The sequence below is a fragment of the Hemitrygon akajei genome, chromosome 4 (assembly GCF_048418815.1).
Source record: "Hemitrygon akajei chromosome 4, sHemAka1.3, whole genome shotgun sequence".
Taxonomy (NCBI): domain Eukaryota; kingdom Metazoa; phylum Chordata; class Chondrichthyes; order Myliobatiformes; family Dasyatidae; genus Hemitrygon; species Hemitrygon akajei.
In genome coordinates, this window is record NC_133127.1 from 36,155,577 (window position 1) to 36,166,589 (window position 11,013).

An 11,013-nucleotide genomic window follows, 5' to 3' on the forward strand; every position below is an offset into this window, starting at 1 on the left:
GTCACCCAGAGAACACAGGGGTCCCTAGACAGGCTCAACATATCATCAGTGGGGGTAATTCCTCACTGATAGGTTTGAGGTTAATTGTTCACTAGGGACAGGTTGGAGTGGGGTTAATTCCTCACAGTGGACAGGTTAGAAGAGGGTAATTCCTCGCTGAGAGGTTGGACTCAGTGGTTGGGGGGCGGGAAACGCAATTACGGTGGATGGGTGTTCAGAGAGCTACAATTTTTGATTCAGTATGACTCATGTGGGGTGAAGAACTCCTATGGTAACACCAAATCACCCCAACCTGATGGTTTGGCCCATTCTCAATGTCACTGTTAGAGTTATAGAATGAGGTAGGAAAGGGGACATTCACTCCATCTCAGCTCTTTAGAGCAGAAACACTTCCCTGGTCTCAAACAACACCCCTGGAGTTATTTTCCCAAACCTCCCAAGGATGTCTATTTCAGACAGGATGTCCTGGATCAAAGTCACAGGCGGTCTGTACACTGCCTCAGGTCCAGCTCCTGGCTGTGGGGCCTTGTCCAAATGGACAGGGATTTACAGTCAGGACCTTGGTGTCAGCACCTTTCTGACAGCTGAAGACCTCCAAGGACCATTGATGCTGCAACACACCCATTGTTGCCCACACCGCTTATATCAAAACCTAATCAAGGTGCTGGAAAGAGGAGAACAGACAGATGTACCTGACTCGGCAATGCTGATGACCATCGACACGTATTCCCAAGGCTCCTGCTCAGCCGACACCTCCTGGAACCTACTCTCCACAGGCAGCACTTTATAGAAGTCGTCAGAGCTGGGAACTCCACAGAGAAGCAGCAGCACTGTGGCAGGAGGCTGGAGAACTTTGCTGAGCAGCTGGCTCCTGGGGTTGTCCAGTGCGTTCAGGAGCCCCAAGGTCAGGACCAGAAACTTGCACCTGTAGTCAGCCAGTGTGTGGGCAGCAGTCTGCAAATCGTTCAGCAGGCCAATCTGGAAACTGCAGACACCTTCTGGGTCCAGGTGTTGCAGGAACTCGTCCTTCAAGTAGACACTCCACTCACCAGCGTCCTCTCCGTACAGAATTGCCACGTCCCTTCTTGCAACATCTTCAATGAAAGGTTCAAGGGTTCATTATCTCCAGCCAGCATGCAAACTCAGAGCAAAAGGCCACTCACCCCTTTCAGCCTGCCCTACATTCAACATAATCCCGGCTGAACCACTGGCCAATCTTTCACCACACACCCTCCAAGAGTTGACCCACTTCAGAAATGTACCTAGGTTTTGCTTCAGCTGCACTCAGGGGGACAGAATTCCACCACCCTCACCTCAGCCTAGGCTGGTCATTACTCTTAGGTCCCAGTCCTGGGGTAAAGAAAGAGTAACCACTCAAGACCTAGCGATGCGACAGGGGGTAAAAGTGTTCCCACCAGACAAGTGCTCAAGGTCTTGGCTCAAAATGCACCAGAGTTCTGACGAACTGAGGGAGGGACAGGCGGTGCTGCGAGTTGGCATCTTTGGGTAGTGGTTAGAGCACCTGACTGTGGGTGTGAGGGAGCACCCCGGCACCAGCATGAGGGAATACCCTGCCATCACTTCACCCATCTCCACCCTGCCAGTGTGAGGGAGCACCCCGGCACCAGCATGAGGGAGCACCCTGCCAGTGTGAGGGAGCACCCCGGCACCAGCATGAGGGAAAACCCTGCCATCACTTCACCCATCTCCACCCTGCCAGTGTGAGGGAGCACCCCGGCACCAGCATGAGGGAACACCCTGCCATCACTTCACCCATCTCCACCCTGCCAGTGTGAGGGAGCACCCCGGCACCAGCATGAGGGAACACCCTGCCATCACTTCACCCATCTCCACCCTGCCAGTGTGAGGGAGCACCCCGGCACCAGCATGAGGGAACACCCTGCCATCACTTCACCCATCTCCACCCTGCCAGTGTGAGGGAGCACCCCAACATCAGAGAGGCTATGGAGCAGGGCAGGGTCTTTGGGAAGGGCAGACTCTAGGCAAGGGGGAAGAGGTTGGGCTGCAGTTGGGTGGGAGGGGTAGGGATGAAGGAGGGAAGGGCGTGGGGTTCCTAGGGGAGGGGCAGAACAGGGTCTGGGGACATGGTCTTGGAGATGGGCTGAGTCCTTGGAGGAGGAGCGGATTTTTTGAGGGGGGTAGTAGGGGCCAGGTGCTTAGGGATAGCTGGTGCTGCCGCTCTCCAGTCCGGAGCCCAACCTTGCGGAACGTCCTTTGACAGGTCGATGGAAAGTTCTGGTTTCACAGCTGGGGACCCGGCACCCATTCGGGCGTCCCGTCACCTCAGGAACCTCCATTTGTGGGATCTCAGCCAGGCTACCCTCACCGCTTTTGCCTCCGCTCCCCTCTCCCCCATGAGTTCACCAGTCTGTTGGGGGCGGCAGCGAGAGCTCATCGGTACCGGGGTCCGAAGACGGGCACCGGGGTCCGAAGACGGGTACCGGGGTCCGAAGACGGGCACCGGATAACGGGACTCAGCCCCTCCCTCGCCCTCTCCCACACACACACCCCTCACTCTCATCTCTTGCCGCTCACCTCCTCGCTCCAGGGGTGCAGCCGAGTCCCGAGCGGTACCTGAGTGCTCCATGCTCCGCTCACGGCTCCGGATGAGGGCCGGCCGGCTGGCGGGACGTAGGAAAGTTCGCAGCTTTCTGCGGGTTTCGCACTGAGAGCTGCTCCGGCGGTGATCACAGGCTCGGGGCGGGACCTGAGCTCAACCCTAGGCGGGGGGTGGTGTTTGGAGCCCGGGGTGGGAGGCAGGTCGTGTGACCCAGTCCTATCCAAGGTCTAATACCCCCGTGCCCAATATCCCATTATCCAGTATCCAGTATCTCAATATCCCAGTCATTCACTGACTCCGAAAAAAAGACTTGGGTCTGACATTAAGGAAGTCTGATCCTGGGAGTGTGAGAACGTGCACAGACGGGGAAGAGGAGAACACGAACTTTTAAAGAGAATGGGGCCAGCGTTCATATAATTAGTCATGACCTTCCTTGCTAATGGTGAGTTTTCCTGCAAGGCATGGACACCCCACTCTTACCCAAGTAACTCGTGTGTTTTTGGCTGGACCTGGCTCCTCAAGGGAAGGTGACCACACTGCTAACAGTCAGTGATGAGTTGTGTCTTCAGGTACGAGTGTGATTCCCAAAAAACTAGCTGTCATAATGTTTATAAGATCGACATTTAATCGTTATGAAGGTACTGGGACATCCTAGGGCATGTTTCAGGTGATAAAACATGCTTTCTGAAGAGCAGCAGCCAATGTGTACACAGGAAGATCCCACAGTTGATTATCACAAGAAAATCCACGTGGTGATGATATCTGGGGAATAACAGGGGGGATTCCCTGCTCTTCACCGGAATTGTACCCTGTCATCTTGAGATTAGGATAGGTGTTCTCAACTTGGCTGGACATCTGATTGGAAGACGTGGCCCTTGGACATTGCCATCCTCTGCTGCAGGATCTGTCTCTTCAGAGAGGAACTCTCTGGCACTCAGACTTGGGCCAGTTTGGTGTCACAGCCAAGGCAGACTCCTTCTGTTTACCTTGTGATCCTGTCATGAACACTCTGAGTTCGTTTCAGGATCCAGTTCCCACCTTCTGTGACATTGAGGATAAAGCTCAGGAAGGTCCTGCAGATTCTCAGGATGTGCTGGAAGTACTTCCCAACAGAACTGGACATGTGCTGTAAAAATAGCCAGATCATGCAAGAAAGGTCCCGTAAATCATAAATTATACATATAGCTGGTTGGTCTCACCTCTCTCTTTTCCCTTATGATGCTCCTGATAACCTCTCTCTTCACTGAGCCTTTCATCATGACAGTGTCTGGACTGGAAACAGGCCATTCTGCTGCAGCTTTCAGTAAGATCATGTCTGCTCTTTTACTTCATTGAAACACTGCTTCACCAACCCCATGTTGCTGGATTCCATTTATACTGAAAAATTAATCCATCACATTATTCCAGGTCTGGTCTCAACAGGGCATTATACATTAGAGCAAGATATCAACTTAAATACTCTTGCAGCGGAGGCCAAAATACCATTTGCCTCCCTGTTTGCTTGCTGAGGTTGCACAGTATATTCACTTTCTGTGATTTGTGTGTAAGGAACTTTTAAATCAGCAAGCCCACGTACTTCAATCAAGTTGTGGAAGGTTCCAAACCAAGTGTTGGTAATTCAAGTCAAGTCACTTTTATTGTCATTTTGACCATAACTGCTGGTACAGTACATAGTAAAAATGAGACAACATTTTTCAGGACCATGGTGTTACATGTCACAGTACAAAAACTAGACTGAACTATGTAAAAAAACAACACAGAAAAAAACTACACTAGACTACAGACCTACTCAGGACTGCATAAAGTGCACAAAACAGTGCAGGCATTACAATAAATAATAAACAGGACAATAGGGCAAGGTGTCAGTCCAGGCTTCGGGTATTGAGGAGTCTGATAGCTTGGGGGAAGAAACTGTTACATAGTCTGGTCGTGGGAGCCCAAATGCTTCAGTGCCTTTTCCCAGACGGCAGGAGGGAGAAGAGTTTGTATGAGGGGTGCATGGGGTTTTTCATACCGCTGTTTGCTTTGCAGATGCAGCGTGTAGTGTAAATGTCTGTAATGGCGGAAAGAGAGACCCCGATGATCTTCTCAGCTGACCTCACTATCCGCTGCAGGGTCTTGCGATCTGAGATGGTGCAATTTCCGAACCAGGCAGTGATGCAGCTGCTCAGGATTTTCTCAATACAACCCCTGTAGAATGTGGTGAGGGTGGGGGGAGGGGGAGATGGACTTTCCTCAGCCTTCGCAGAAAGTAGAGACGCTGCTGGGCTTTCTTTGCTATGGAGCTGGTGTTGAGGGACCAGGTGAGATTCTCCGCCAGGTGAACACCAAGAAATTTGGTGCTCTTAACAATCTCTACCGAGGAGCTGTCGATGTTCAGCGGGGAGTGGTTGCTCCGTGCCCTCCTGAAGTCAACAACCATCTCTTTCGTTTTGTTCACATTCAGAGACAGATTGTTGGCTCTGCACCAGTCCGTTAGTTGCTGCACCTCCTCTCTGTAAGCTGACTTGTCGTTCTTGCTGATGAGATCCACCACGGTCGTGTCATCAGCGAACTTGATGATGTGGTTCGAGCTGTGTGTTGCAACACAGTCGTGGGTCAGCAGAGTGAACAGCAGTGGACTGAGCACACATTGATATTGGTATAGATGGGACAACATTTGGCATGGATCTGAAGGACCTGCTTCTGTGCTTGGTTACCTTATATCTCCGACACACAGGTTCCTCTGAACACCAATACCTTTTAACCGTACACTTTTAAAATAAAGCTCCATCCTTTTGATATTTAACCCAAGTGGATGACTTCACGGTTTTCCATTTACTTTTTCCTTGTTCAATTAGCTGCCTTTGTATTCCTCGAGGCTTCCCTGCACCCTTTCCAGTATCACCACTCAGCAAACCTGGGTATATTAGACTTGATCCTGTCACCCACCTTAATATTTTGGCTTCTGTCCCCTTTCTTTCTAATCTTGGGGAAGGGTCTTTGCCCAAAATGTTGATTGTTTATTCCCTCTGCGGGTGCTGCCAGACTCGCTCAGTTTCTCCATCATCGTGTGTGTTTTGCTCAAGGTTTCATCATCGTCATCATCGTCACGTGCCATTCTCTGCCAGAGCCTCAGCCACCGCTTTCTTTCACTGCGATCTGCCGGCAGTCAAACCTCTTGCATCTCTGGCGGTGAGGCTGGTCCACTTCTCGATGTTGTCGATCCAGGTTGACCTCTGCCTGCCTCTGCAGAATTTCTAGAGTTTATGATTTACTGCTCCACTGCGTAGTCTCTTCGAGGTATGCCTACCCTGAAAATAATTAAATCTTTTCTTCGATGGAAGTTCAGTGAGAGCATCTCACACTTCCCGCTCCCTCTGTGGTCTCTGCTGCTCTCTGACTCTTGGATCATGTGCTTACCCAGACTCACTACCACTATTGTGTGCTTTCTCCTTCCCCCTTCCCCCGGTCTCACCTATGACCTTCCAGCTTTCACTCCTTCCCTTTCCGCCCCCCCCCCCCCACCACCTTATTCTGGCTTCTTCTCCCTTCCTTTCCAGTCCTGATAAAGGGTCTCAGCCCAAAGAATCAACAGTTTATTGCTCTCCAAAGGTGCTGCCTGGCCTGCTGAGTTTGGGGGCATTTTGTGCATGTTACCCTGATGGTGGGGAGGAGATTCATCTCTACCAAAGGAGGTGTAAGGTGTCCTTCTCTCCACTAGCCTGCAGGTCACCCTTCAGCAAGGTGTAACATCAAAGCCATGGGAGCAGGTAGTGGATGGTGGTATGAGCAGCTGGTGCACCTCACCAGTCCTGGTTATGCGACCACTGATGCCAGGCCAACAATCTTTGAAGAGTATTGATAATAGTTGTGGTCATGCTTCTTGTAAAGACACTGCCCAGAAGAAGGCAATGGCAAACTACTTCTGTAGAAAAATTTGCCAAGAACAATCATGGTCATGAACCATGACTGTCCATGTCATACAACACAGCACATAAAGGTGATGATGACCCTGATGATCTATCACATCTGACCACAATATCACAGCCTTGCCATCTGAAATGCACTATTTATTCCAATTCTCTGTTCCTAGTCCATGACCAGACAATGCTACGACATTATCCTCCATCCCATGTGCTCTAATGTTATTGAATCATTTTTTTTCAATGGCTCCTGATTAATGGTCTCTAACAATTACATTCACTGGTTCCCCCTTCCCTATCCTGCTCAGTACAGAATTTAAAAGGATTCGTTGAACTTGACTTCCCTTTAATATCCAAATTGACTCTGTCTAATCATATTTTTATTTTATCTTCCTGTTACCACTTCTGTAAGAATACATCCCAGTATTTTTCAGGTCTGATTTCAGACAATCAGTCTAAAGCAGCCATAATTTTCTCTAAAAGTAGTTCTGCACTATTGCCAATTTCATTGACCATTTACTCAGAACTTGTTTATTTTTCCAAGAAGTATTTATGTATTTATTATTTCAGTAACATTTGAGTAATAATACAAAACATATTGTTTGATTAAGCATTCTTTGTAGTCTACAGGTACATAATTCATTACTGGTTATATTTAAAAGTACATGAAAGGGCATATGGCATTATGCTACCCTGTCATAAGTGTGCACCTCACTAAAGTAAAAAGAAAGTGTATATATTCTCCTGGGCTCCTGTCTTCTTCCTCAATTAGTTTTATGTTTTGGAGTTACAAAGCATAATGGTGGTAGCGAGGAAGTCTTAAAGTGAACCCAAGACAATTTTCTACATACCTGTTGAATCAGAGTGAGACAGTAGAGTTTAAAAAAAGGCACAGCATATTTTATTTTCTTTGGCAGTGCAGCAAGACATTTGTTTAAAAAAAGGCAGAAAATAGATAAAATTCACAGGTTCATAAACGGTGATAATAATTAATTTTTAATAAAGCAGAAATGGCTGACTACATCAGAAAAATAGATGCTTTTAATTGCACAGGAGATAAATGGATATTGTGTACCGAACGAATTGAGCAGGATTTTGAAGCAAATAAAATAGCCAATGGGAAATGAGTGCCAGTTTTGTGAGTGTAATAGATGGAAGAACTTACAGTTTGCTTAGAAGATTAACTACTCCGACCAAACCAGCCAAATTAGCCTTGCTGATATCGTGAAAGTAATGCAGGAACACTTAGAACTGAAACCATTGTTGATTGCAGAACGCTTTAGGTTTCATAAGTAGAATCAAAAGGAAGGGAAGTCCATTTCAGCTTATGCGGCTGAATTGAGGATTGTCTGACCATTGTCAGTTCAGTAATGCTTAATGATGCACTGAGAGATTGCTTAGTTTGTGGAACCATACAAGAAAGCATTCAAAATGGTTCCAAACTGAATCACAACTCATACTTAAAAGAGCTGTTGAAATCACTGTATTAAAGGAAACTACAGTCAGAGACGTATTTGAGTTGCAGTCAGCAATGAAAGTGAGTGTGAACAAATCGTTGTGCTTCGCCAAGCAGAAACCTGCCTGGCCAAACAGATTGTGTTACCGTTGTGGCAGGAGCTCACGTACACCAGACCAATGCAGGTTTAGGGGTTAAACTTGCACCAAATGCAACAAATGCATGTCGGGCATACAAAAATAAATGGACTGCACAGGGAAGAGAAGAAGATAAAAAGTCAAGTTGCAGAAAGAGCACTAATCTGCATGCTGTTGATGAAAAATCTAATAATGATGACGGCGACACAGGACAGGGTAGCCTGAGATTTACAATGTGAAAACTAACAGAAGACATACTAAATGGCTTACACTAGAAGTGAAAGGCAAATTAATTAAAATGGAATTGGACACTGGTTCGGCTCTGTCAGTCATTCTATAAAATGAGATTGAACAGCATTTCACAGATACCAAACTAAAGCCTGCAGATATTGAATTGAATTGAATTGACTTTATTTTCTTACATCCTTCACATACATGAGGAGTAAAAAACCTTATGTTATGCCTTCATCTAAATGTACAATGTTCAATCAAAGCAATCTATAAAAATTTATAATAGATAGAACAGTCAATGTAATATAGGATACACTCAGATCAGCACGAGTTAATCAGTCTGATGGCCTGGGGAAGAGGCTGTCCTGGAGCCTGTTGGTCCTGGCTTTTACGCTGTGGTACCGTTTCCTGGAAGGTAGCAGCTGGAATAGATTGTGGTTGAGATGGCTTGAGTCCACAGTAATCCTACGGGCCCTTTTTACACACCAGTCCTTGTAAATGTCCTGAATCATGGGAAGTTCACAATTACAGATGCACTGGGCTGTCCACACCACTCTCTGCAGAGTCCTGCGATTGAGGGAAGTACATTTCCCATACCAGGCAGAGATGCACCCAGTCAGGATGCTCTCAGTTGTGCCTCTGTAGAAAGTTCTTAGAACCTGGGGGCCCATACCAAACTTCCTCAACCATCTGAAGTGAAAGAGGTACTGTTGTGCCTTTTTCACCACACAGCTGGTGTGTACAGACCACGTGAGGTTCTCGGTGATGTGGATGTGGAGGAGCTTGAAGCTGTTTACCCTCTCAACCCCAGATCCATTGATGTCAATAGGGGTTAGCCCATCTCCATTCCTCCTGTAATCCACAACCAGCTCCTTTGTTTTTGCCACATTGAGGGAGAGGTTGTTTTCTTGACACCACTGTGTCAGAGAGATGACTTCTTCCCCGTAGGCCACCTTGTTATTGTTTGAGCTAGGGCCAATCAATGTAGTGTTGCCAGCAAATTTAATTAGCAGATTGGAGCTGTGGGTGGCAATACAGTCATGGGTGTACAGGGAGTAAAGAAGGGGATTCAGTACACAGCCCTGATGGGCTCCTGTGTTGAGAGTCAGAGGGGTGGAGGTGAGGGAGCCCACTCTTACCACCTGCCAGTGATCTGACAGGAAGTCCAGGATCCAGCTGCACAAGTCAGGGTGAAGGCCGAGGTCTCTGAGCTTCCTGTTGAGCCTGGATGGAACTATGGTGTTGAATGCTGAACTGTAGTCCAAGAACAGCATTCTCACATAAGCATCCTTCTTCTCCAGATGTATAAGGACGGTATGTAGAGCAGTGGCTATTGTGTCATCTGTCTACTTGTTGTGTCGGTAGGTGAACTGTAGTCGGTCCAGTTTGGGTGGTAGCATGCTGCAGATGTAATCCTTGACCAGCCTCTCAAAGCATTTGCATATTATTGAACAGGACGACATGTTACCTTAGTCTTTTTTGGTACAGGGGACAAGGGTGGATGTTTTGAAGCAGGAGGGCTCTCTACACTGGGACAGGGAGAGATTAAAAATGCCTGTAAACACACCTGCCAGTTGTGCTGCGCACATCCGGAGTACTCTCCCTGGGATGCTGTCTGGTCCCACAGCCTTGCGACTGTCAATAGACAATAGGTGCAGGAGTAGGCCATTCAGCCCTTCGAGCCTGCACCGCCATTCACTGTGATCATGGCTGATCATCTACAATCAGTACCCCGTCCCTGCCTTCTCTCCATATCCCTTGACTCCACTATCTTTAAGAGCTCTATCTAACTCTTTCTTGAAAGCATCCAGAGAATTGGCCTCCACTTTCTTCTGAGGCGGAGCATTCCATAGATCCACAACTCTCTGGGTGAAAAAGTTTTTCCTCAACTCCGTTCTAAATGGCCTACCACTTATTCTTAAACTGTGGTCTCTGGTCTGGACTCACCCAACATCGGGAACATGTTTCCTGCCTCTAGCATGTCCAATCCCTCAATAATCTTATATGTTTCAATCAGATCCCTTCTCATCCTTCTAAATTCCAGTGTACACAAGCCCAGTCGCTACAATCTTTCAACATATGACAGTCCCGCCATCCCGGGAATCAACCTCGTGAACCTACGCTGTACTCCCTCAATAGCAAGAATGTCCTTCCTCAGATTTGGAGACCAAAACTGAACACAATACTCCAGGTGTGGTCTCACCAGGGCCCTGTACAACTGCAGAAGGACCTTTTTGCTCCTATACTCAACTTCCCTTGTTATGAAGGCCAACATGCCATTAGCTTTCTTCACTGCCTGCTGTACCTGCATGCTTACTTTCAGTGACTGATGAACAAGGACACCTAGATCTCGTTGTACTTCCTCTTTTCCTAACTTGACACCATTCAGATAGTAATCTGCCTTCCTGTTCTTGTCACCAAAGTGGATAACCTCACATTTATCCACATTAAAGTGCATCTGCCCACTCACCCAACCTGTCCAAGTCACCCTGCATTCTCCTAACATCCTCCTCATATTTCACACTGCCACCCAGCTTTGTGTCATCTGCAAATTTGCTAATGTTACTTTTAATCCCTTCATCTAAATCATTACTGTATATTGTAAATAGCTGCGGTCCCAGCACTGAGCCTTGGTACCCCACTGGTCACTGCCTGCCATTCTGAAAAGGACCTGTTAATCCCTACTCTTTGTCTCCTGTCTGC

At 47.6% G+C, this 11,013-nt stretch overlaps 1 protein-coding gene across 3 annotated transcripts in view; it reads right to left on the minus strand.

Annotated features, from left to right (window-relative positions):
- The window catches only part of LOC140726233 (uncharacterized), an 87,214-nt gene extending 84,420 nt beyond the window's left edge, over positions 1-2,794 (minus strand). The window contains exons 1-2 of one of the 3 annotated variants that reach the window (XM_073042330.1): positions 2,557-2,791; positions 693-1,094 (exon numbers count right to left, since the gene is read on the minus strand). In XM_073042330.1, the coding sequence (XP_072898431.1) occupies positions 693-1,094; positions 2,557-2,608 (454 nt within the window). In that variant the 5' untranslated portion in view covers positions 2,609-2,791. Of the gene's footprint in view, positions 1-692; positions 1,095-2,556 lie in introns of all 3 variants that reach the window. The other 2 variants (XM_073042329.1, XM_073042328.1) reach the window with 2 other exon arrangements.
- Between the last annotated feature and the right edge of the window lie 8,219 nt (positions 2,795-11,013).